At 38.3% G+C, this 26,813-nt stretch overlaps 1 protein-coding gene across 4 annotated transcripts; it reads right to left on the bottom strand.

Annotated features, from left to right (window-relative positions):
* Positions 1–4,175: 4,175 nt before the first annotated feature.
* On the bottom strand, positions 4,176–26,808 carry SH3GLB1 (SH3 domain containing GRB2 like, endophilin B1). Of its 4 annotated transcripts, none has more exons than XM_062613096.1 (11): positions 26,608–26,808; positions 22,068–22,209; positions 19,945–20,073; positions 18,104–18,237; positions 17,633–17,725; positions 15,504–15,590; positions 14,068–14,091; positions 11,423–11,512; positions 10,790–10,890; positions 5,325–5,556; positions 4,176–4,651 (listed from the first exon to the last, which is right to left on the bottom strand). In XM_062613096.1, the coding sequence occupies exons 1-11, from the start codon at positions 26,677–26,679 to the stop codon at positions 4,544–4,546; spliced, it is 1,212 nt and encodes a 403-aa protein (XP_062469080.1). In that variant the 5' UTR covers positions 26,680–26,808; the 3' UTR covers positions 4,176–4,543. The 4 variants fall into 4 exon arrangements, with proteins under 4 accessions (XP_062469080.1, XP_062469081.1, XP_062469082.1 ...); XM_062613097.1 differs by having other exon boundaries at positions 15,552–15,590; positions 26,608–26,806; XM_062613098.1 differs by lacking the exons at positions 14,068–14,091; positions 15,504–15,590 and having other exon boundaries at positions 26,608–26,802.
* Between the last annotated feature and the right edge of the window lie 5 nt (positions 26,809–26,813).

Here is a 26,813-nt window from a genome sequence, read left to right as displayed (position 1 = left end):
ATTGTCATGGGATATTAAAATGACAATTGATGCTGAAAGTGCCTCTATGGATTCACCAGTGTAACTATTAAGGATGAGCAGAAAGCATTTGTCAAGCTCGCAGATAAACTTTAATGAAGCTGCTTGGTAAAAAGCATTCTTTTAAGAGGAGACTGGAAAGGCCAGATGTAATATATGAAAAGCCACATTCTATACAAATGCACTGAAACTGCATACATTATATCAAGATTTTAGTATTGCTAATTTTTTGAACCACTGGAGAGGCAAATTAACTAATATTCCATGTATTATCACACCTAGGCTCCAGGAACACACCTCAGGTCACTCTTGCACAATCTTCCATAAAGAACTGAGTTGAGATCTACAAGGCCATTATTGAGTGCTGACAATCAAACATTCAAGAATTAACTGATTTCTATTTAATTTCTTTTAACCTATTTATGCCTTTTAATTAATTCTCAGAGTAATCTCTAAATGTATTACTGATAACAGAACCAAAACAGTTTTAATGCTGCCTCTTCCTTGGGCCAGATTTGAAAGTAGAACTATCATGCATTTTTCTTCTACTAAGAACCACCACAGCTAATTGCAATTAGGAAGCTGCATCCTGTGGCCAAGTTAGGGTCCTACATCCAAAAAACTCAAGCCGCAACTACCATATGTTAAGTATTTAATCTGAATTACTCTTATGTATTCTACCAATGGTTTGGTCCAGAATGCACCTATGCTTTCTCAGTGGTTACTTACTGTAAGCCATATGCTAAGCATATACATCAACTCCAATTACTTGCATGGTTTTGTCAAAATACCTTTAGGTTTCACGTTTGAGCATTTTCATTTTTGCTTCTCTTCCCCCAAAACATCACAACCATCTTTTGGAAATATCTGTTGCACATGGAATTGCTGGTCATTGCATAAGCAGTTTGTAAGTAATTCTCTCAAGTTCTGTTGTAGCAGAGCACTTAAAGTCATTAAACTTAGTGCTTTAGTCTACTGCTACAGTAGTCCTAAGACGTGAAAAATACTATCTGCATTGTGACAAGAAAGATGCTCTCCTTACAGTGTTCCTTAAAGGTACAGGATATCCTCACAACCAGAATATATGGGTTTAGCTCTACCCTTTCTCCCAACTTCCATAATGTTCAATAAATTGCACATTATAGAGGCACCTCTGACACTAAGAATTAATGTGGCACCATACTAATTCACATACTGTGCATGAGATCCAGAGATGCTAGCTCCAATCCCAGAGGCAGTAAAGCTGCAATAACATTGTTGTTTGTGGGCTAATTATGCTTGCCTTTCAGAAGGCTAATTAGTTTCAGCAGAGCCCTATGCTAAATTTGGTAATTTTGCATAGTCTTGTACTTCATGGATATATTTCTTTCCTTCCTCCACCTTCCCACACACATTTGCCTGCATTAAGACACTATACACTGATGGTTTTACCTGTAGCCAAAATTTCCATATGGTAGAGAATTCTGCTCCAAGATACAACACTACTCTAGAAAGAAACAGAATTAATAACACAATTATAAAAGTCTCATGGATTACAAAAGGTCCAAACAAGGAGTTATTTTTCAAGCTTAGTCTGACTAAGAAATCATTAAAAACAGCAATTATGGTAGGAAATATTTCAAGCTAGTATTTAGTTTTCCAAAAGCATTAATTTACACTAATGATGCCATATATTACCATATCTTGCCACAAAACCTGCTAATCATTGATTAGTTACATAGTATATATGGGAGGGTTATTCTGGTTTAAAATCTCAAAAAATCTTAGTATTAATTAGAAAAATTAAGTAAAATGCCAGTAAATATAGAGAAAAAAAGGTACAGATTTAACAGCAATGGAAATATTTATCCTCTCATGCAAACATTTTCAGGTATCAATTGAGAATTCACTTATCTTGTGAAATCAGTTATTAAATATAAGGTAATGCATATTCTATGCTTTTTCCCATGTTTGAGATCTGATTTCTCAAATGTCTGGAACTTTCATATGGGGTTCTTCTGGCCTGCTTTATGTTTTTTTCCTTTATTTCAACTAATAAAGCTTACGCTAAGAAAAGAGGGAATTAACCAAAGAAATGAGAGCCCCCAAGCCAACTTCAATTACTTTCATTGAGAAACCAAAACCAAAGAAGTCCAGTCAATTTTTGTTTGAAAATTCCCCACAAAATGACACTTACTGAGGTTGAGTGTTGGGACTACCTGCAATAAACTTCTGTTTGATTTAACACTAGAATTAAATGAGCACTTTTCTCCCAGCTTCTTTTCTCAATGATACAGAGAACCTCAGGATAGATAGATGAGTTTAAGAAAACAGTAAGAACTTTATTTACTTCAGATGAAAACTACTTTTTGTTTGAAATTAAACAGAAACAGGGAGGACTGAGAATATGGATTTTCAGTTTTGTTAGACTTAAAGATCAAGCGCAATTTCTCTTGCACATAGCTTAAGCTGCTGCCAGATATTGCCGTCACATAACTGTACCACTTATACTGCACTGAACTCCCAACATCTTTTCAAATACTGCCATACAATATCTTCTATAGGAAGTAAATAGTCCAATATAGCAAGGAATCAACTAAATTTTGAGTTGTTTTATATATGTATTCTTGAATACTCCACAAATTCAGTCAAATGAATAATACTGATCTGAATTCAAACGCAGTTGATGGCAGTTCATATTAGAGAGGACTGGAGAAAACCACCACTGCAGTTAAAGTTCTTTTTTCCTTCTGAACTGTAGGGCTTTATCTTCCTATTAATTTTATTCAATGTATCATGAATTATTAATGGTTATTTCTAATTCATCAGTAATTATTAGGATTGTTTCCTCTAATCTTTGCATTTAACAGACCAAATAAAACTAGGATTTTCTCTGTAGTTACCCCAAGAAGGTTCCAATTGATGAACCAACTCAATGTATTTGTTTTCATGTAACCTCTGCACTCTAAAAAAAGGTATTTCTGGAAGTGCAATTCAAAAATCAAAACCATCACTTTCTAGTTAAAGCACCACATCGCCAAAATGAATGCAATTTTATCCATCCCACTGAAATGGGCTGGATATCTAGTATTGCCAAGTTTCATAGAGGCATAGAATGGTTTGGGTTGGAAGGGACCTGAAAGATCATCTAGTTCCAACTAGATGGCAGGGACACCTCACACTAGACCACTCCCACATCACTTCATGTTTGCAATGACAGAGCTAAAAATTCTTTAAAGACTTATCATAGCAAGGCTGATGATCAGAAGGAGTTAGCTAAGCACCTGGTACCAGTGTTCCCCAAGAGCTAAGTGGACCACTGTCACTGTTGGGTCTTCTGCAAGGAAAATAATTTCCTTCCCAATTGAAAGGATTTCCCTCTGCAAGTCAAATCAACTAATTAAATATAGTGGAACTTAAAATGATTCCCCTTAATCCATCCTTTTAATCTTTTTACCGCCTCGAAAATCTGCTGCTTCTGAAACATTGAAGCATGCAACGTTTAGGGAAAAGTTATGTTATTTGCAAATGATACTAGCTCTGTCAGAGCCATTTTTAGGTTTAAAACAGTTTTTTCCTCCCCATGCATTTAAAGGAGGTCCTCTTGCAAAACCAAAAGAGTGTAAGGCAACTTCAATCCAATGAGAACATGACAATAAACTGTTGCGTAAAAATTGTGCATGCAGATTTTCATTAAAATAGATAAACTGAACAAATGTATGCTCATCTATAGAACTACTTGGACATAGAGAAACAGTGCATATTTGGGTAGCAAAATGCAGTGCTTAATTTAACTTAAAGGCTGATTTGCAATTGAAAGAGTATTTATAATTACTAATCAAAATTAATTACCCTCCTTTCTGGAAAGCAACTGAAAAGAAAAAAATACAAGGCAAGATGAAAAACAAGTCAGAACATATGTCATTAGCTTGTGTCAATCGACCTAGGTGCAGTTTCAAGTCTTGACATACTAGCAATTTCTCTTAAATGTTCATAGAGAAAACAACCTTTTTATTCTTCAAAGGTGATTAAATGCAGAAGTTACTCAGCAGATAACCATATATGCCTCAGCACACTGTAACTCCACAAGTATTGGGAACAGAACCATATGGACTTATTTTAAGGTTTGTGTTTCACGTTTAGTTTTGGTTATTCAAATAATGTGCATTACACCTGCATCAGTTCACAATAAGTTTATTTTATGTGAAGAAAAGCTTTGCCATTAATGAAAAATTTCAGTAGAAAACAGTACCTCCTGCTTTCAATCTAGATTACTCAAAAGTATGAGCTTGTATTAGTGAAAACTTCAGTAGAAACAAATCTGTAGGAAACATGTTCTTGGCACATGAAGTAAAAGCTTTAAACACATTAAGTTTCAATAGAGTATTTACCATGCAACCATGCTGGCAGAAAAGCCAGTTTCTAATGGCTGGTATTTGTCCCTCAAGACAATAATATGGAAGACACTTAAAACCTGCTTACATAATGTTAATTGTATATAAATATGGTGTTGCCATAATTGACAGTCTTTATTCAGGCCAACCATTTAGTTTAGCAGTTCTAAATAAGTAATAGGCACTTTGCCTTTCTGATTTCCCCTTTCACCCATCAGCCAGTCTGAATCCATGCCAGGGATACTGTACACTGTTATCACCTAAAAAACAGAAACACATGATTATAACCTTTCCTTGCCTGGAAGAAGAATTACAGTCTGCCCTCATGCGATGTCCAAGGTCTTAGAATTGAGATTAACCAAGTCAAATAGAGCATTTAAAATGAATATCCATGAAACATAACCTAGTATTTATAAAAGCTATTTCACTGGTCAATGGAAAAATAACATGTTCTAAAGTCCCTTTTTTTCCCCTCAATGAAATTCTATTCATTACTCATTCTTTTCTATTATTTTTTTATCTATAAAACTTGTCTATCACCATCAATTTTAACAGGCAATCTAAAAGAAGGTTTGTTGGATCTTCAAGTGCATGACAGCAAGACAGATGCTGTTCACATGTTTATCTTAACAGAAAATCTTAGGACACAGCTTCTAAGTAACTGCCTAAATGAGAAAAAAAAGTCAAATAGAAATATTTTAATAATGCACATTTAAAACCCAAAGAAGTCTGAAAACTTTTTTTGTGGTTGTCTAGTAAATGTTCTTGCACGCTAAGCTGGTGTAACATGATAACTCCAAGTATAAAGTATTAGAATATACAGGTACAGGACAATGCTATAAGAGTACTATTGAAGTTTAATTAAAAATCAGTTACACAGATTTCTTGATGTAGTACATCTTAACTGGCTGAAGGTACATAGAAAATTCTTACCTCATCTGCAAGTAGTGATAATTCACTGCTGTTTGCAGCATCATAATCGTAGAGAACTCTAGCTTTCCTGCTGCCACTTGATGACTTCAGTTCACTGATGCCTGAAGTAACTATTGAATTGCTTACTGAAGGCAATGAAGCAGAGGCTGAGGCCAAGACTGAGGGAGCAGAAACACTCTGCACAGGAGTTGAGGAAGACTGATTATTATTAGAGAGGAAAGTAGATGGAAAGCTGTGGGAGAAAATGAAACAAAGACTTCTGAGTAAATCAGTTCTACATGGGGAGTTGTACCTGCCTCCTTGCCTGAATCAGCATTCTTGCATTTATCAACTACAGAATAAACACCAGTAGACAGCAGTAATAGAAAAGCACTGATAACCTATATAAGTAAGGTATAACCCAAATAAAGATTCTTTTCCCTAACCTGTAGTACAAATCAAACCAACATACTTAAAAAGAAATACTGCTACCTTAAAAAAAAAAAAAAAAAGACTTGGTAAGTGCTTCAAATAAAACAAAAGCAAAGCCAAGAAAGCACTGTTGGTCAGACCCAATTCAGGCTGTAGTTTAATAAACATTTCTTTTGACAGCTCTGCCAGTAAAAGCAGCCTCCACCTCCTCCTGCTCATTCCTCAATTATGTAGCTACACAAAAGAGTGCTGGTGAACCAGGACAGGGAAATATACTGCAGATTAAAAACACAGCCTCCCTCTGAAAGAATTAACACACACACACACCCCCAACTATTTCTGTAACCTAGATCAGTTTGTTGATTCAGCTAACTGCATGCTGTAAAACAAAACTATTTGTTATGCTAAGGATCAACTTATATCAACTTCAGCCCCTCCTTTCTAGTTCACACTACTGCTTGTTTAGCAACAGCTTTAGTGCTTGCCAGACCCTTCTGTGAGGCCAATTCAACTCATTAACCTGCCTGGAGAAAGAAAAAGATAAAAAGGAAAGTGTATAATCTTCTACAAAGTTAATGAGCTGAATAAAAGACCCAACACCGATGAAAGCCAGAGCCAATACAAGGGAAAGGACAGAATAACAGGGCTGAGATGTGGAAGGAGTAGAAAGGAGAGCAAAGCAGCAAGTGGAGAAATAAACCCATGTACTAGTACAGGTTAGGGGTTGACCTGCTGGAATGTAGCTCTGCAGAGCAGGATCTGGGGGTCCTGGTGGACAACAGATTGTCAGTGAGCCAGACATGTGCCCTTGTGGCCAAGAGCAGCAATGGTATCCTGGGGTGCATTGCCAGCAGGCAGAGGAAGGTTGTCCTCTCTCCCCAGGCCTGGTGAGGCCTCACCTGCAATACTGTGTCCAGTTCTAGGCTCCCCAGTACAAGAGATACATGGAACTACTGGAATAAGTCCAGCAAAGGGCTACCAGAATGATTAAGGGTCCGAAACACCTCTCATGCAAGGAAAGGCTGAGGGAGCTGGTCTGTTCCACCCAGAGAAGCAAAGGCTCTGGCAATCTGATCAATGTGTATAAGTATCTGGAGAGATGGTGTCAAGAGAATGGGGCCAGACTCATCTCAGTAGTACCAGGCAGTAGGACAAGAGGCTATAGGCATAAACTAAAACACAGGAAGTTCCTGTTTTCCGGATATTCAAGACCTGTCTGGACACAACCCTGAGTAATGTGCCTTGGGTAACCCTGCTTAAGGAGGAGGTTGGACTAGATGCCCCCCAGTGGTGCCTTTCAGGGTCAACCATTCTGTGATTCTGTGGGACAGGGGGAATGGAACAGCATGGGGGGCAATGATGAGCTGTGATACTGTCTCACATCACTGCCCTCTGTTCTTGAATGCAGTTCTGTGGCAGACTAAGCTTCCTTATCTAGCAGCTGATGTAGTCATTCCTCAGCCCTTTGCAACCTTTGTCCCAAACCTCATCTGATTCTACCTTAAAAGCAGGTCAATGAAGGTATTGAAAAGTGGTAGAGCTGATGCAGTGTAAGAGGCTCAGTAACCAGGAGTTGCACAGAGTCAGGAAGAGGTGGAACTGCAGCTGCATTTCCTTCCATTCTTCTGACCAGTCTATGCATCAACTAGTCACTCAATTCCCCCATAACTTTCCTCATCAGTCCTCCTACATAGATACATTTTCATTAACATCTGAGATGCAAACACATCATTGCTTGACCCCCCCCCCCCAGTGGCAGTGTAAATTTAACACATGAAGTATAGGTTTTAAAATATACTTCTCCTTTGTGCAAATGTTCATTCTCTGTCATTTGAGTCAGATCCAGCAATCTATTGCTTTTGAGTTGATTCAACAACCTGATCTAACAAAGTCATTAAGAAGATTACTAACTTTCCCTCAGAACAGCTTGTTTAACACATTCACCATTGTATCCGATTCGGGGAAAACAGCAGGAACATACTGCAAAGGACAGGATTACCCTTTTACAGTTAGACTGAATTGCATATAAAAACAAGTAGACTTTCAGAAGACTGTTGTGAGTGAACACGATTCAATACTGCCCAAAGGAGGGAGTCCCCACTTCCCCTCTGGTTTACCTTGACCACATTTGATCATCAAGAACTGGTTCAACTCATGGAGAAGAGACTGCAACCCCACTGATTTTTTTGTTTTCATTTGCCACATTAGATTGTCAAACCAATTCACCATGTTCCCAGAGCAAATCAAATGATCACAACAAAGGGAAGAAAAGCTAGACCCCCCAGTTTTGTAGGAATAACTGAGCTGTGCCTCATGATGTATTTATTACTTGGTTAGCTGGCATTCAAATAGAGGGATTTGAAATGACAATCAGTTATTCCTCAATGTTGTTAAGTTACTGCTTAATACACTGCTAAACCTGTTCTCTGTTAACACAGTGATTACATGTAAATCATTCTCAGTTCAAAGGGTCACTGATTTGTACAGCTAGGAAAAAAGAAAGCCAGAGCTTTATAACCACTGTCAATCAGCGAAGCATTAAGTCTCACTTTTACGAAACCAGATGCAGGCATGTTACTGGAAAGCTTCAGCTATACAAAGGTTGTCTGGGAGAACACTTTAGTAACAGAAGTTTCACAGTGTAGAGTAGGGGACTAGTGATGGGTAATTTGAAAGACACAATGATGCCAAGGCTTAGGCTTGGCTGTTAGGAAAGCTGAGAAAATTCAGAGCAAAAGCAGGTATCAGCAGGGAAACAGCTGGAGTACCAGAATATTTTAAATAGATTTGTTTAGTTCATTCTGAGGAACTAAAAAAAAAGAAGAGAGATTGCTTTTAACCAGGGAGTTTCGATTCCTTAAGCAGTCCCACAGGAGGGGAATGCAGAAGGGGGATAAGCAGTTGGCACTGCCTTGAAGAGAAACATCCATAAACCCATGTCTATTTATGTAAAGAGGACTGAGCACAAGTTTTGCCTCCACCTTCTCTACAGCTAACTCTTGAGAGAGTACATCAGGAAAGTCAGTACTCAGCTTTGGAACTTGAATACTTTCAGTGTGAACCAGGTTATGGTTTATGCCATAGATTCTGATCCAGGTAAAACACAACATACGCATCTACTCTTGAGACCCAGGTTTCTGTTTCAAGTAACAAACTGGATCACTTGAAGGCTGAACACCTTTGGTCCGCCAGCAGCTTCAAAACAAAAAGAAGTCACTCACAGCTCTTGGCTTTCACATGAGAATATGGCACAACGTCATTCTTAGATGTGCAAAAAGAACACGTGTAACTCAGCACTATAGATGCCTTACTAACCAACACAGCATTGGCAAATACAACCAAAATCTAGCTGAGCTGGCAAAGACTATTTGGCACTGCATCTGCTTACACGTAGCATAGGAAAACACTACGCATATCCTGCTCATCTGTTTATTTAATGCAAGTGCTATGCACCCGATGGCTATAAACTGAGGAGTCTTCCAAAGCAAGGAGCACAACTTGAGACCTTGTCCCAGTGCTCTCTGTTATAGTTCAGTGGGACTTCCTTGCACAAGGAAGGAAAGACACACCCAAGATTTAATACCATGACTGTTTTAATAGGCAGAGAAAATTCATGTGGGTGTTGGAAGCACTGAAGATTCTGCAAAGTTTCCATACTTTTGGTTGTCTAGCAGTCCTAGCAGTCTTATCAAAAATACTCATCAGATCACAGCCACGTAAAGAAACATCCTTCTGTTCTCCTGAAGGCAGTACTTTCTTCAAATACACTCTTTTACACCTGGTAGCAGTTTACACAAATTTTAAACAAGAACAGCTATTCTGGACATGCTGTACAACCTAAAGCAAGAGATTTTAAAGAGAAATACATTCTTCCTTAGGCTAAGGGTATTATGCTTAAAGCTTTCAGCTTAGTAAACAGATATGGATAAGAGTACAGACTTTAGAAACATCCTCTCAAAATAGCTGTGTAAATATACCTCACTTAACTTCTAAGAGGTGCTTGCCCTTAATCCAGTAAAGTTCTTTTCAAGCTTTCAGTAAATGCATTTATGAGTTACCAAATTTTATGATTGAATACTGTTTTTAATGGAATATAACTTTAAAGATGTAGAGCTTTTTTTAAGCAAACCAGTTTTAAAGACTTTAAAGTACCCATTCAAACAAACTGAGGGAAGGAAATCAAATGCCACAGGAAGCTGCAAGTCAGGAAAAGGACAAGACTCAAGAACACTTTTGTTTTTGCTTCCTTATCATGAAAAACATAAATAGAGATACTTTATAGAAACAGTTATTCAGAACAGGCACTTCCAAGTACAGACAGTCCTTCAATGCACATGCTCACCCTACATAATATGGTCTGGTATAACCCTAAGAAAGGCTGATTTGTGAAAAACAATTAGAAATGTGAAACTTCACGAGAAGTATTTATGCAGATATCTTTACATCACCAGGAGCACAAACTAACATCAAATAGCTTTTTCTCTTACTTTAAAATGCTAAACCCTTGAAACAGTAGAACTAGACAAACTTGCTCATTCCATTGTAAGCACTTTGGATTACCGATTATAGATATTGTGGGCTACACTCCTACCTAGATACAATATCTATACTGGCAATTCTCGTAACAGTGGAGAACGCAGTTCCACTGAAAATCAGGTAGTGCCCTGCAGCGAATTAAGAGGTAAAAGGAATTTACAGAGAGTACAAAAACTTACCCACGCTGCACAGCATAAAGCAGAAGACAAATGAATGATTATACGGATAATTCCAGGAATTTCTTTTTATGCTGTTAAGTGAGGTTACCATGGGCTCACCTTCCTCAATCAGGAAATGCACAAAATCTCAGCAAATTAACCCTCAAAAGGCATGAGTGCTGTGTGTAGGCTTAGGGATGCAGTTTGCACTGGGGTAATTACATATTAAATACCCGAGAATATATTTCCTTTCAGTCCAGCATGCCTCTGCGTTCACCACCCTTATATCAGTTTCCTACTATTCATAAGCACTTAGGAAAAAGATGTGGTTTTTCTCTGAAGTCTTTACAGTATTACTACCTTCCAAGTTGTTTCTGGAGATCCAACATATATTGGTAACATTGTGCATAATAGGTCATCTGAGCTTCAACAAAATCATTCAGACAGCGAAGATGATGTGCCTGTAATACAGCAATAAAAAAAATCAAGTTTTTAGTCTGTAGAAGTACTATGCTGCATTAGAATGACTGGTCTCCTAGTCACGTGCTAACACCAACATTATCACATAGGGATTTATGCCCCATAGGCAGAGTGCCTGAATTTACCAGGTAACTGGGATAAAATGACACAAAAATTAATATCTGAGCACAAAAAAATAGGTGCTGTACAAGCATCATGCCAGTTACCCATTTTGTTTCCACAACAGAGTAAATATTTTAGGATGCTTTGGCAGTTTCAACATTCAGTTAATTTGATGAACAGGAAGTTGAGTTTAAGGAACAAAAATGAAAGCTCCTGTCTTTTCAAGGTTAACAAAAGACTGATTCAGTAGCTATTAGACTAGAACTCAAAAACCAAAACAAACAAAATTTTGATGCTTTACCACAATGAAGTGAAACTTCATAGCCCAAAGTTCCCAAATAGCTTAATGGAGCTATTTTTAGGAAGTGCCCCGATTTTGACTTTGCTCTTCTATCTCTTCTGTGTACTCACATGTGTGCTGCTAATTCCTTCCAGCAGAAGCCTGGTAATCTCCGCTTGACGATCAAATTCACTCTGAGTAATCCGCACTTCCTGTTCAGACTAAAAGCAAGGATGAACATTAGGTATTTGTACAATGCACTCTTTTATATCTTCTGACTAAAACAGTTCCATTTTATTCAGAGCTACTTATACAAATGCATTCATCGCAAGTTAGGTGTTCAAAACGTGCTTTTTGTTGCAGATTTAGGTAAAAAGAATAACTGCATTTTGGGCTCAGAAATGTTGAGGCCCTGTATACCAAGGAAACAGCTTTATCATCAGCACCTACCTTATGAAGTCAGTGTATGCAAAAGGCAGGAGTTTTTCTGCCTGCAGTATTACCCCACCTCTCCCAGTTACAAACCAAGTGTTTATTGGCATAACAGTGTCTGCAACAGGGCTCTGACCAAGCAATTTAGGGTAAACCTCACATTGCCTTTGTCTTGTAACCAAGCAGCAATCAGCTGTAACATAATTCTTTGAGGGCAAGTTTTAACAGGATAGTTCGTAAATTACTGTCTTATACAGGCCACCAAGCTGCTACAACTATTTCTGGAGATTGTAGTTGAGGCATCTTTAAATAAATCCAAACTATAGCAAATGTTCTAACTTTAATTAGAGTAAACTTTCTATTAAAAAATTACTTGCTTTAAGTTTCGTATTTAAATAACTCAAATTTATTCCTTGTTGCATTTCATTCTCGGCAATTTTTAACTACCTTAACACTGTTATAGCAGTTTTAAAGGACTTGAATCTCACACAAGCAGAAATTACTTTGGGGTATTTGGGGTAGGGAGAGAAAGGAAAAGGACACTACTCAAACCCCACAAATACATAAAAAATGTGTTGTAAGATTTAAGATTTACTGTTCCAAGACAGAATACCCTCAGCCTGGAATCTGTATTCCCTTGCCTCAGTGCTTGCATGCACTTAGTACCTTGTTTCTAAAAACCAACCCAAAGGCAAGAATTTACATTAAGTTCAAGATGCAGCAATTACTGTTCTCAGCAAAACAGAGTAAGGAAATCTATTTTCAGGAAAACTCATGAGGTGATACCAACAGAACATTGGTTTCAAAAGGTTTTTGTGTGTTTGCAAACATTCTGTTCTTGCATTCCACTAATGCTGATCCATATGAAGAGTCACACAGAAAGATGTTAACCACAGCAGTGAGCACAGGACAATGCAGTTACCCAAGAAATGCTTTTCATCTGAGGTCACAGCAGCTGGGAAGGCTTTCACAATTAAACAGTGAGGAAGCAGCTGTGTATTTCTTAAAACTGATAGCAGTGCATGTATCACCTTACAAACCAATTAGGTTTTCAAAGTCTGTTGTCTCTGAAAAACAAATAGTTTTATTCATTGTCTGATAGCATCAAGATTAGTTTGTTACAGCAGTACTGCTCCCCTGCTGTCTTTTTCCACAACAGTACCAAGTACTCCAGCAGACACATTCACTTAAATAGTAAAATAGTTCTCAAACTTTAGGATCAAAGGTGACCTAACTCTCCTCTTACAGTTCCAGTCTCTAAACTCACACACCCTACACTTACACCCCATGTTTGCACCGTAACTCACAGAAAATTGGAGTAGAAAAAGCCTTCACTTAGTTTATCCCACAACCCCCAAGGTGTCAGCCAAAGCTCCACATTCCAGCTTCAGAGAGCAAGTCCCTAATGCCTCCCACAGCTGCCTACCTAGGTACCCTCTTTAAAAACCGTACTTCAAAGGCCCTGCCCTACAACTACCATTACTTTGTATTGCTACCCTTTGTTTTTATTTCCCATCCTCTACAGAAATTCCCTAAGAAATCTTTTCTTAACTGTTAGCACAGCTTCCCAAAGCATGTTCCCAGCATTGCTTTGTCAGAGCCAGCGCACCCGAGAACAGCCCTTCTTGTAGCACTGGAGAAGCTATCGCCAATGCTCCGTTAGCTCCACTGAGTGTGTCCCTGTGCAAAGCATGGCATGACAAGAGAGAAGGCTTCAGATCCTATCCCCAGTCTAATGCTGTATTTATGAACCAGTCTTCAGCCCAGGGGCAATTTTCACTTGCTTAAGCACAGCATTCTCTAGTGACACTGGGGAGAAAGGTAGAGAACAAAAAAAAACACAAAAAAACCACAAAAAAACAAAAACGAACTCAAAACCACCAAACTCCAAAACAGAGTTTTCCAAGCTTCATGCATGCACTGCAACACTTTAATTACTACTTCATGTTGTGGGAAGTTGAACATCTGTGGTTTTGATGACAATTTAGATTAGACCCTAGCCTTTCTGAAAACGTTCAAATAAGCTCATTCTGAAGAGGTCATTTTTAACAGGATGGCATACCAGTGCATTTGGAAGGAAGTCTTGTAGCTCTTTTTCTTTTGTATCTTAGTACCATATGATTCTCATGCAACAAGAGAGAGTTGACCAGAAACAGCTTACTATGAAACAAGCCTGGATGTTTGAAACACCACTGGAGTTTGAAAGGACCTAGAGGAAACCAGTGTATTCTGATGTAATGCATAAGGCTGCCAACATTAGACTGAATCAACAATATCCTCTATTACATTAGACCCGCACAAGTTATGGTTTCAGAATTCTGCAACTTCTAAATTGTTTACTTACTTTCGTCACTTCCTCAGCCCATATCTAGTCAGCATTAGGGGGGGAAGGAGGAGAATAAAAACACAAACTTAGACATTGGTGGTGCTTCAATACAGGATGCAACTATATTTTGGGTCTTAACCACTTTCATGCCCTTAGAACTTCACAGCAATTTAAGGAGGCATAAGCCAGTTGCCCAAAGCACTTCATATACAATGAAACTACAAAGAGTATGGATAACACTACATCTGTGAAGTATGTTAGATACTGAAGAGTGTACGTATGACTTGTAGAACTTATATATTAAAGGGATCTATTTAAAACAAGACATTACAACACAAGACATTACTTAGAAAATGAGGTGGATCATACAAACTGCATTACATTATGGAGGAATTTAAGTTACCTTAATGTATTAAAACATTGCAACACTGCGGAAAGCTATTCTCATTTAAACATCATGTTAAGTAAAGAATGAAAGAGATGAATGATTTCTCTTGCTAATTTCATTACTGGCTTCCTATTGCACAAAGATTTTTATTAAAACCTAAATTCAATTAAAAATGCTACAGAAGTATCTCGAACTGAGTATTACAGTAATGGCGAGTAGTACAGCAAAAATCACAGAATGGCAGAAAATTTACTCTAGAAGTTAATTACTTCAACTTGCTGTTCCAATTCCCTCTTGCAATGCAGCTCTCCTTTAACCTTCATTTTCTGCAGTTGTAAGAAGATGACACAATTGGGACTTTAGTAGGAAGAAATGTGTATAAAGATTGCAAAATCAAGTTATAACAAACAAGTTTATTTGCTCTTTTATCTACTTACAACTGAGAAACCTGGAACACTAATTAGATGAAACCCACTATACTGTGCACATCCAAGACCCAAACCAAGTCAGGTTGAACAGCACAGTCTATGTTGTACATGATTAATTAACACCTTTCCCAATTCCACAATTATGGCGTTAAACCAGCTAAGCTAATGAGTCCCTGCAACACATTTAGGATATACTGTACTTTAAGTTAAGCCATTAATTTATGTGACATTTTCAGATTGCAATTTGTAAAACATTACTTGAAGGGAATAATTTCTACTTATTTCTGGCACCTTCACATAATTCACTCTTACTCATATTAAGACAAAACCAGGAAAGTGAAGTAATTCCTGTCCCTTCAATGGGTGAAATTAATTTAAGTGATTAAAAAAATGAATTCCTTTGCATCCTAAGTTTACATTCATAAACTCATGAAAATTAGAATATACTACTGTATACTTCAAATTACCAGAAATATTCTGATAAAACCAACATCTAATGCTGTACTGACATAAGTGCACTTAGTACACTATACCAATTCAGTTTGGAACAGAAAACATCTGAAACAAGACCAAAATGAGTTGGGTAGCAAGAGGAAACATTTGATAGGAAAATGAATGAACACAGGAGGCCAACAAACCTTTAGCCATTTTACATGCAGCAAGTTGAGCACGTAAGAGACATTTACCATAATGTTATTCTCTTCAGGCTGAGAGGTGTTTAGTTGCTTAAGTGCATAGATAAAAGACAAAAGCAAGTTAAAACACTGAATATAGCAGGAGAACAGATTACTGACACAAAGCACTGCAAGTTTAAGCTAAGCAAGATTGTGAACTGAATATAGATAAAACTGTTCAGATTTCTATTTTAAATACTGATCTAAGCTACTTCAGCTGTACAGTAAGCACGTGAGATTGTAATTTCATCAAATATTAAGTAACCTTATAACAGGGAGAAAAATAATCATATGTAGATGAAATTTATCACTTTATCCTGTAAAAGAAAGTTTTAAGACATAAAAGTTTGCATCATAACTCAATACGCTTTGCTACCCTATCAGTTCAGCACAGACTGTCAGATATCTTCCTTCATAAGTGAGCGAGCCAGCAGAAGATGAAACATTTGCATCACCACTATGTCCAAGTTAGTTCTCATCTCTATATTGCAGAGAGTGATGAGATGCAATTTTTTCACTTCTCTGGAAATTCTACAATCCAGTACTTCTTAAACATGCACACTTCTGTTAAAATGTAAATAAAATTGAAGTACATGTAAGAAGCCTGGAATTTCATGCTCTACCAGCACTAATTCATTTGTGCATAAACATATGAATTATTTGCTACGTGAATACTTAAGACTGCTCAAGCAGTAGCAGCAACTGGCAACAGTTCTGTCCAAGCACCAAGCTCTGGATGATTACTCTTGTTATGGAATAAAAAAACTCAAGTATAGAGCCTTTCTTTTAATACCAAGCCCAAGGGGAACTATTTCCCTGTGGTCTTTCTATTGCTTTAGATAGTAAGGCATATACCTGCTACCAGATGACAAAAGGAAGTTAATAATGAAAATACCTTTTTCTTTTTTAAACTTCATTGTGAACAAAGCCAAGCAAAGGAGTAAGTTCACTGTCCACTCTTTCCCTATACATTGCTTCCAAATCCCACTGCTAGCAGACCAGAACCCTGCCCTGCTCTCCATTGCTAATCTTACAAATTAAGAAAGCTTAACAAGTAGAGAACTTTTTTTTGCATAAAATTTACATAACCTAAGGGGAAACGCACGCATGGACCTAACCACAGACAATTTAAACACAAAAGGACAGTGTATCTGACAAGGAAGATTACAACACGGGTAGAGATCATGTTTTCCTCTTTAGAAGGATCACTATTCCAAGGTAGGAGGTGCTTTATCTACAAAGCTGAGGTGAGTCTTGCAAGATCTTTCAGGACAGTGGTCCACTTGGAGAAGCCAACAAGATCTGACACCCCTGCTTCTGTCTCTTATACACTGTCCCTGTGTATGTAAATTATCCATACTTCTTCAGCATCTGTGTGCATTAACCCTTATGGGAAAAAATGCTTCACCATCAATCATTAACTGCTATACTTTTAGGAACACAGTCAAAAGATAGCTCTGAAAATACTGTAAGCTGAAGTTGCATACATTCAGTTATCTATTCCCTCATTTGGAGGCATTTTAAGAGTTTAAAAAGCAAGAGCTTTTAAGTCTATAGTAATTTTAATGTCCTTGAACAAGCATTTTGTGAGGTAATAAGAATAGTTACGAGATACGAGGCCGAGTCTTGCACTGTGTGGTGGTGTGAAATAGTAAACAATATAGAAGGAGTAAATTACAAATACTTTTGATATAGAGAAGTATAGATAGGTTCATCAGTTGGAACCAATTATACATATGCTTGAACACTTCTGGAGATTCAAATGCCAAAACCTGAACTCTGTATGATTTGTATTTACAACCATCTTGGCTGACTGTAGCAAGTGGCAGTAGAGGCTCATGTAGTATAGAGCAAGGCAAGAATATTTACTTGTAACAAGTTCAACTTGGTGAAATATCCACAAATAGAAGACTAACACCTTAATCAGTAATTCACTTTCATTTCCTTGTGTTCTACTGAGGCATTTCTTACCAAGCACCCAGAAAAATAGCAGGGGTAAGAAGACAGGGCTGGAAACATAACCAAGCAGTCAACTTTATAAATATATATCAATAACTTAAAAAAAAAAAACCAAACACACAAACTCTACTTACTGCAGCTCGAGCTTCTGCAACTTTTGCCTTCTTCAATCTGGTTTTTGCTGCATCCAAATCTAGTCTTTTATTTTGTAATAGTTTTCGTTCTTTCTGAAATAAGTGAAGTTATTTTGTGAAAACTGGTACACATACTCAGAAGCAAAAGCCTTTCTACTTGGAAGTCTTTTTAATGATCACATACAAAACCTTTTTCAGCTGAAGCAGCAGAATCGGATCCTAGTTATTCTCACATTTTATACTGAAGATACATACATTTAATAGAACAATAGTTACAAAAAGCAAGTTTTCAAAATTATTTGGATTTTACATGATCAAAAGGGAGGCAAACACACCAAGGGCATTCATTCTACCTGAGTTTTTCTACATTAGTTCAAGGAAAGCAATAATGCCCTATTGTCGTCTACTTCATTTTGAAGATCTACAGTTAAAATTGGTGTGAAATGCTGAAGAATGGACAATTTAACTTACAGTAATAGTTTTGTAATCTCCTTCAATAAAGTTTCTTAGGGGAGTGAGAAAATTTATAGCAGAAGTTTGAATGAGTTCTCTGTCTGCTGTCCCAATTCGCTTTTGTGTTTCTCCACATTTAATGAGTGCATTTCCTGCAGATTAAAAACGAAAGCTAAGTTTCAGAGTGAGTCAGGCAGGTGGTGAACAAAAACAAAACAGGTTTCTACAGGCAGGAAGGTTTAGGAAAGCAGTTTAAAAGATAATCCAATGCCATCACAAAGGCTCTCAAAAGAAATCTGAATAAGCTACAAGAAAAAATGAAACTAACCAAACCCAAACAAAAATCCCACATGCACCAAAATAAACAGCCCCCCCAACCAAACAAACCCATGCACTAAACCAAATCATTTTTATTAGTAACAATCACAGGTCAAACCAAAATTTCAGTGAGAACAGATGCAGCTCTGTAGAAGTGCCACTAACTATGGCAAACTCCATTGTGAGCACTTATTTAAGAAGTAGGTATCACACCTAACTATTTTAAGACAACTTCCTCCCCTTACACTGCATTTTTGTTTTAACTCAAGAGTAGTTGGTAGAAAAGAAAAGCTCACTTAGCTACTGGAAAAAAAAAAAAGTGCCTTTTGCTATACCCATCTACTCCATTCCCATCTACTTGAACTTCTAAGCATGCATTTGTGGTCAACCGAACAATACTTAAAGACACTTGGTTGCGAGCTAGGTATTGAATCTGAAGTTAGTGTATCAAGAATACAGTTACTATGTTTCAACAGGCAAATACAACTTAGTTAGAAAAGAGGCTAACTTCTCAGAGAACTAACATGTTTTGCGACACCACATGAAAGCTCACAGTGTATCTTTATGCTGATAGTTTGTTATTTGCCTGAATCCTAAAAATTCTGCAAGTTAAGGGGCAGTGTGCCTGAAAGTACAGTTCTATTTGATGTTAAAAAAGCAAGACTTGTGGCTGGGGATCAGAAGGAAGGCCACAGATAGCAGCATAAACCATTGGGAAGTAAGAGAAACACACCCTGCTATTATTGATTTTGTATCCATTACATCTTCTATAAACTATTTTAATATTTTTAAGTGCCCTTTCCTTGTTTTGAAAAGGAACACCATTGTTTCCAGATATAAAGAAGTCGCTCTTCCCAGAATCAAAGTTTTCCCTCCTATCAGACCTTAACTGCAGACTGTACTATAGACACCTATGCATTTCAGATGGTTAAATTATCTGCAAAATCTCTTAGCAGCAACTTTAAGAGTTGTAGAGAACACTAGAATTAAGAATTCTAATTAATGCCAGTGAAAAAATATTAGCTATAACACCCCCAACCCTCCTGTCATGGGTATATAAATTTGCTGGAGAAGAAAGAAAAGTTAGATTATGTTCTACACTCTCACCTTTAGCAAAATATTGTATATTATGAAAAGCAGGAATGCTGTAAAGTTCAAAGACTTCTTACTGAAGTTAATTTCACATAACATTTTGACTCTACACCACAAGTAAAACGCATAAATGTTGTCAGATGTGTTCCTCCAATGAGGAAAATAAATTTCAGAATGATTTGATCTGGTAATAAAATTATCCATCCACAAAGATGGTTATCATTCCAACAGCAGACTCTGCTTCTAGATTTGGATAGAAGCCTCACCATGGATCCCCTAATTCTCAAAGATATACAGCAAGTCACCTCAAACTGACACAAAAAATCATTGAACTGTTACCTAGAGGAAGACAAGAAATAGCATTTTATATCATAAAGAGAAACTAGATCTGTGGATTTTTCCTCCCTTCATTTCTGCAACACAAGACATACTAGTTTGCTTCTACCTACCATAGGCTGTTCCTGGACCAAATTCATTCCCAGCATCAATCATATACTGGCCTAGTAATTCTGGATTGTTCATGCGACTTGGTGCTTTGCGGTCCAGCTTCTCATACACAAATTCTTCTATTCTGGCATCTAAAAAAGTTTATTTGAAACAATTACTGTCATTCAAAACACAAGTTTGAAACTGCATCTTTATGAAGGTTTTCAAATTATGTCCAGAAGTCTTCACTGTAAAAGCATGATAGAACAACTCTCCTTAACAGAACCAGTCTTTTACAGATATATATATATAATCATTAATCTCCATCTATCACAATATTAAGACACAACACGTTGCTTTGATGAAAAAGTCTTACAGACAAGAACAGGGACACTTAATTAGAATAGCTAACTCCTCAGATAAAACACCCCTTTTCTCTGACCAATTGTTTTGACTTCATAACTCACTCAATTTATTTATGCAGTCAGTATGAACTAATTTCAGCCTGCAATAGTATAGACAACCACAAAGACAATGAACAAACCTGCCAATTTGATGCAAGCGAAAATAATACTATTAATTAGACAACTTTCATCAGCATTGGATTAAACAACTAGTCTGTCATGAAGGTCACAAAAATTAACCTGACACAGACAAACACAGGTACCACTGCATCCCCTGGCACTGAAGGTAAAAGAAAAATGATCCAGATTCAGTGGGTTTTCTTTATCCATAATATTTATTTTTTTCACTAAATGAAAAAAGAACTGAGAAGTACTATAAAATTATTGGACTATTACATGGGTCTGACCTAAAGGGTCAATTAAAAATGTGACCAAAAGTAATTTTTCCTCCCCCTGACAGGATCACTCCGTTAACAACAACCAAAAGAAGCTCTCTACAGCATGTGATAGTCCTCTCAAACAGGCTGCCAAACAGCTGAAGTTACATTTACAGACGAAGACCGGTGCTTAACACTGAGTATTTTTAGCTATCAGAAAACTGACTGGTCAGCATAACTGAGACACTATCATATATTAGCCTTCTACTGAATCTGCCTCACACAGTCCTAGCAGCCCTCAGTGACTCAGTATTTCTCAATTACAAGTTTCTGAAAAAGATATTACAAATACTGAATTAATAAGACAACCATTTTCTTTGGCCTAGACAGAAATAAAAATTTGAGATGCGATATTCTGTAAGTTCTATTGCATCCTTCACATAGGATTAGTTCTTTTGGGGTTTACATTTGTTTTTTAAATACTGCTTTTACAGAACTAAAGGATGCAGGCTTCAAAAATCACACTCCAAAGATCAGCATTATAAAGAATTTCTCTGACATTAGAGAAGTGCTATCAGTGTATGATATACCTATACTAATAAACCCTCAGTTTGTCACTAGAAGGAGAACTCTACACAACTCTAGTACAACTGCCATGAATGGCACAGATAACCATAGGATGTAAATCTGAAAATGGTATCTTCAACAGTACCACCCTTAGCAACAATTTCAGAAAGAACTATTTAACACACCAGAAAATTACTCTACCCATGGTTTTTCTGTGGTTTTGCATTAAGAGATTCACTACAGATGAAAGCAAATTTAAAACTTTATTGATATAACATACTTAAGCAATACAATCTAATCATTCTTTAGTAAAGAAATTGTTAAAGATAAGCTTTTCAGTTCATCTTGTCCACTTCAAGCTGAATTGTATTATGCTAACGGTTTAAAGTAATCAAACAGTAATTAAATTTCTTAAGCCAATGCATCTGCCCCGTGAAGGATTTTAGAGTTCTTGCAGGTACCTAAGATTTCTGGAATTAGAGTTGGAAATTCAATTAAATAGAAAACAACCCAGAAACCAATCAGCCTGAAGGTGACCAGAGTAGGGAACCAGCGCTGGAGTCTGAGGAACTCTGTCTAAGGCTTTTTCCATTTGAAGGGTTAAGGAAGTAGCAGTAATTAGTGCAGTGTCTCTCATGCTCAGTAGCTCTTCAAAATGTGCTTTCCCTAATCTCAGCTTTCAAATTTTAAAACTGGTGTATTTAGTCATAACTTGTGTAATACCTATTGCAGTAAATATTTACATAGGCATATCTACTCACTCACAAGTTGCAAACAAAAACCAGAAGGGCTACTTACTTGGATTTGGCTGCAATAAGACTTCTGTTTGTTTCATTATTTTTTCTGTCCAGAGTTTTGTGCATTCTGCTTTGCCGAGAAGGTTCTCCAGGTGAGCATCCAGTTCAGTCTTCTCTGCTTGACCAAGCTTTTCTTCAGTGAACTATGAATCAATCAGGTTGAAAATAGTTAGTTATAGAAATAATTTCCCAGGACAAGCTTAAGACACTAACTGTTCACTCAGTTACAGATCATGTTTTCAAAGACATAACCATTATCCAGTCATCAATAAAAACCTAAGAATAAATTGGAAAGTTGGCAAATTCAACACTCGTACTATCAGGAATAAAAGGGGCAGGAGGGTATTAATCAGACCAAAATGAGGACAGTAATTTAAAACATTATGAAGAAATCCTCTGCTTAACTTGGTAGTAAGAGCTCGCACTTGACATTTTGCCCATTTTTCATAGTGCACTCTGAAACATGAGCCAAAAGGAAAGAAACTGCAAAGGTAACAAAAGACAATTAAATTACTATATTCTGTATTTTGTAATTAAGTTTGTCCTTTCTCCCACAGTAAAATCTGAAGACACAACAGACTCTCATTGCAGCTATCTTTTAATGTGCTTAAGAAAAAGTTGTCCTGTGCACAACAAGCAGGACAAAGGTAGTGAGTTTAAACCTCAGCATGAAGATTTAAATTAGAATTAGACATTAGAGAAAGCTTTTAAAGACAAGGATTAAAATCCAAAATAAACTTCCCTGGGAAGTTGTGGATTATATATCTTTAAGGCTGGGGGTGTTCTGCTTTTTAGAATACAAGTCAGTGTTGGATGAACTGTTTAGATATAACTGATCCTGTCATGCCTTACAGAAACAGTAAGATGACCTCTGCTGTTCACTTCCAAGCTGACAATTCATTTCACTTGATATTAAATTCATGCCAAATTTTATCAATCCACAAGCAGCTTGTACTTCAGTCCCAGTTCTCTGGGCGAGGGGGAAGCCACAATTTCACATCAGGGAACCAAGCAAAACCAGAACTGAGGGTTTGGCCTGCTGCTTTCCAGAGCAGTAGCTCCTCATGACAATGATGATCTCATCACTTGACAGCCTGTTCAATGTCAGGCATTTTCAGAAGAACCTGACTTATGACTCAATCTCTAACAAGCTTGCCCTTTAAGAACATAATAGGACCAGAAGCATTTTAACTAACTTCATTCTTTACAAGTTCTTCTGTGGGCAGTAAGAAACAAGAATACACATAAACTACATTGCCTGAGTTTGTTTTAATTTCCATCACAAGTACAATAAAACCAACTTCAATAACATACTCACCTGAAGTCCAGATAAATCTTGTGGCATTTGCAGCTTTACATAAAAGCAAACTGCCTTTACAAGAAAGTTTAGTTGCAGCACTGGGAAGAAGGGAATTTATTTATGAATGTGTTACTACTAGTGTTTAAAAAACTCTTTAAAAAGATATCAGGTGCTAAAAGTTGTTCTCAAAAGCTTCATTACAATACAATATAAATGGTCTTGAAATTGTTTTTTTACTAATTACAGAGAAGAGTATTTGTACACAAAAAGGGGGCTTCCTGTTAATATTTCCATAAATCTTTTCAGCAGTGTGAAGACTGCTTAGTGAATATCGCAGTGATAGATTTCACATATCACAATGATAGATTTCTTAAAGAAAAAACTTCATTTTAGCAATCCTGAGCAGCATGTGAAATAGCAGTATGTAATAGTAAATAGAGGTATGGTTTCCAGCACCAATTTAATGCAAACAATGTTGCCACTCTTGATTTCCTATCTTGATTACCCTGAAACCTAAATTTGAACTGTTTTTTTTCTGTAGGAAAGTAGTGCTATGAATCAAGCATGTTTCTTCTGCTTAGAATTGTTCCAACATAGGCAGATATTATTTTCTACTTTGATTAGAGCTCTGAAAGTTTTCCTTTTTACTAGAAGTTCAAAATATGCCAGAGTTACTTAATGTAAGCACCTGCTGGAACAAGCTGTATCAGTAAGCCATCTAATCCACCCATCTATCTTTATTAAATTCGAAATATATATACAAGTTGCCTGACTGTGACCAGCTCATACAGAAGAAAATTGTACTGTTTTGCATACACCTGAGCTATCACAGCTGAACTGACAGTTCAAGTCTACACTGCAAAATTACTAGGAGGAGAAACTGCATTAAAATAAGCCTCTAACTTCAGGTAGAGGTCTTGAACAATAAAAGTGTTCCTGCCACCAAAGAGTAGAAGCCCAGTTCATTCCTGACTGCTACACAGACAGCTTGTCAATTACAGTCTGGCAACAGGAAGCACTCACATTCCTATTACTACACTCTATGGCATTATTTATTTCACTCCAAATACCACTAACGATAACCATTTGCTACTTTGTTCCACAAACTGCAACTATTGCAAGACTGACTCCCTCAAGCATTTTCTGCCGGCTAGAAGGAAGAGTAGACTTTGGATGAAGATGGCCAGTGAACTTCATTTTTCTGTAGATTGCTACATAGAGCATGACAGTTTGGACACAGTATAATCTTGTCCACAGAAGAAAGAAGTTTCCGGGAACATGAATATCAGGTGGTTGTGGGTAAAACAGCCCCAGTCCCCTTGTAAAATAGAAGTCTGATAAGCCTGTGAAACAGTAACAAGGCATTCACCCTCTTCTAAGTTAAAATAGAAGATTTTAAGTGGTTTTCCTACAGACCACTTTATGCTGTTGGATTGTTTTATAGGGTTTGGTGGGAGATTTCCGTTTCCAATATCCCAAAGCAACTAATGACAGAACATAGTATGTCATCCACTGAAGTCTGAACTTTAACTCAAAATACAAATCTATAGTTTTTACTGGAGGCCAGAAAATTTACATTTAGGTGATATTAAGAAAAAAATAAAAATCACAATTCTTATCCAGCAACATTATCTGTAGGCCTCACATAGTTACTTAGGAAAACAGAAGAAGCAACAGTAGCACACAGAACATGAGTTACTCAGACTACAACAACATGTCAGGGATTTGCTCCTCCCCCTCATGGCTTCATTAAACTTCTCATTTCAGGGGAAAGTGGCAGCTGGTAGAGCAAACTTATTACTTCCACATTCCCCCTGAGTTTTAGTTTAGGTTAAGCAGATAACCAATGTAGCTATGCAGATGTAAACCAACCATGCAGATAGAGCATACTGCAGTAAAACACAGTTCACCTTTAAACCATGTCAGACTGCAAAAACCTTAGATTTAAGGCAATAAGCCGATTCAAATGTAAAAAGTCAAGATAAAAGGGATGAAATCACAAGGTCCCATCACAGGATCTTACAATGAAGAGTGAACATCTTTTTCTCCTTGTCCAGCAAGAAAAGGGAAAGGGGTGGGGGCTGGAGAGATGATCTGGGAAACACGTAGACCTGGCAGAAGCCGGGAAGGTGGGGGGGGGGGGGGAGAGCTGGGGTTGAAGCATGGAAAGACCTCCATTACAAAGAGAAGCCACAACGACTGCTTTAAATTCATTTAAATTCGAACAACAATGTTTTCCGATGAGTTTGCATTTTCAGAGCTCTACTGTGCTGCTGGGTCATTGGTTCTGCCTGAATATTGAGATTTAGGGCGATACATCAGGCCGATCAGACCAGATAACAATGCTAATCACATTCCAAACCGCACAGTTTGACCCAGCGAGAGCTCGGGAGAAACCCAAGTGCATTACTACGCACCGCTTGGATGTCCCACCTCCCTACAGGAAATCTGTTCAGGTTTGACTATATAAACAAAGGGGATTACGGCTCAAGACAACAGCTAAGGAACAAAAGCCAATTACAGTGTCCTTCGCATGGAGAAAGGGAAGACTGGTGCAGAAAAAATACGCTATCAAACAAGCTTAAAAACGGCACTAAAGCTCAAACAAAACCAAAAAGCCTAAGCAGACAGATTCTTTCACGTGTCACATCGAGAGATCCAGTTTTACCAATCAGATAGCAGGATACATTTTTAGCACCAGCTTATTTCAGGCCAGACACACCTTCGGCCTCTCCACGACTAAACCCTATCCTATCTCCTCGCAGCTGATGCCTGCTCAACTCGTCCCCTTGCCTTCCCTCAGCTCAGGCGCCCTCTCCCCTCCTCGCCTGCCCTGACCTTGGGCTGCCCCAGCCTTCCCCCGAGGCCAGCGGCTTTGCAACTGGCCTGGACGAAGTCCCGCCATGCCCAGTACTAGCAAGGGACCCGCGGGGAAGGAGCTGGCTGGAGGATGAGGCACTGACAGCAGCACATCGCTGCCCAGCCAGGCCAGGGCTCTGAGCTCAACCCTCGCCAGCAGAGCCAGGCTGGGCGCTCCCTCAGAGCTGGGCCCAGCCGACACCCTGGCCCCTCCCGACCGCCGCTCCCCCGGCCCAGGGCGGAGCCGAGAGCCCCGGCCAACGCCCCACGCCGCGCTGGGCCCAGCGGCGGCCCCGCGGAGCCTCGCCCGCTTCCCCCAGCGAGGGCCGCGGCAGCGAAGCCCAGTCCCGGTAAGCCGCCCGCAGGGACGGGAGGGGCGTACCTGCACGGCGCGGCTCAGGAAGGTACCGGCATCGGCCGCCAGTTTCTTCACATTGAAGTCCATGATGTTCATCTTCGGCGGGGGACAAAGCGCTCACCCAACCCAGGCACCGGCGGCGGCGGCGGCCGCTCCGGCCCGTCCCTGTGGGGAGCCGCCGGGGGGCGGTGCCAAGCCCGGCGACGCCGTCGATTGGCCCCTGCCACGGC

Source organism: Pezoporus occidentalis, unplaced genomic scaffold (genome assembly GCF_034315485.1).
Source record: "Pezoporus occidentalis ecotype Australia unplaced genomic scaffold, CSIRO_AGI_Poc_V1 ctg164, whole genome shotgun sequence".
In the NCBI taxonomy this organism is placed as follows: Eukaryota; Metazoa; Chordata; class Aves; order Psittaciformes; family Psittacidae; genus Pezoporus; species Pezoporus occidentalis.
Note: the sequence above shows the minus strand (reverse complement) of the source record. Positions and strands in the feature narration are given on the sequence as shown.

What these genes read in the sequence shown, in the direction of transcription:
- SH3GLB1 (XM_062613096.1), bottom strand. Translation starts at nt 26,679, where the DNA reads ATGAACATCATGGACTTCAATGTGAAGAAACTGGCGGCCGATGCCGGT. An exon ending in GAGATTACAAAACTATTACT is followed by an intron (nt 17,726 to 18,103) that starts GTAAGTTAAATT and finishes CACTTATTTCAG; the next exon opens with AAAGAACGAAAACTATTACA. An exon ending in AAGGAATTAGCAGCACACAT is followed by an intron (nt 10,891 to 11,422) that starts GTGAGTACACAG and finishes GCTGTATTACAG; the next exon opens with GCACATCATCTTCGCTGTCT.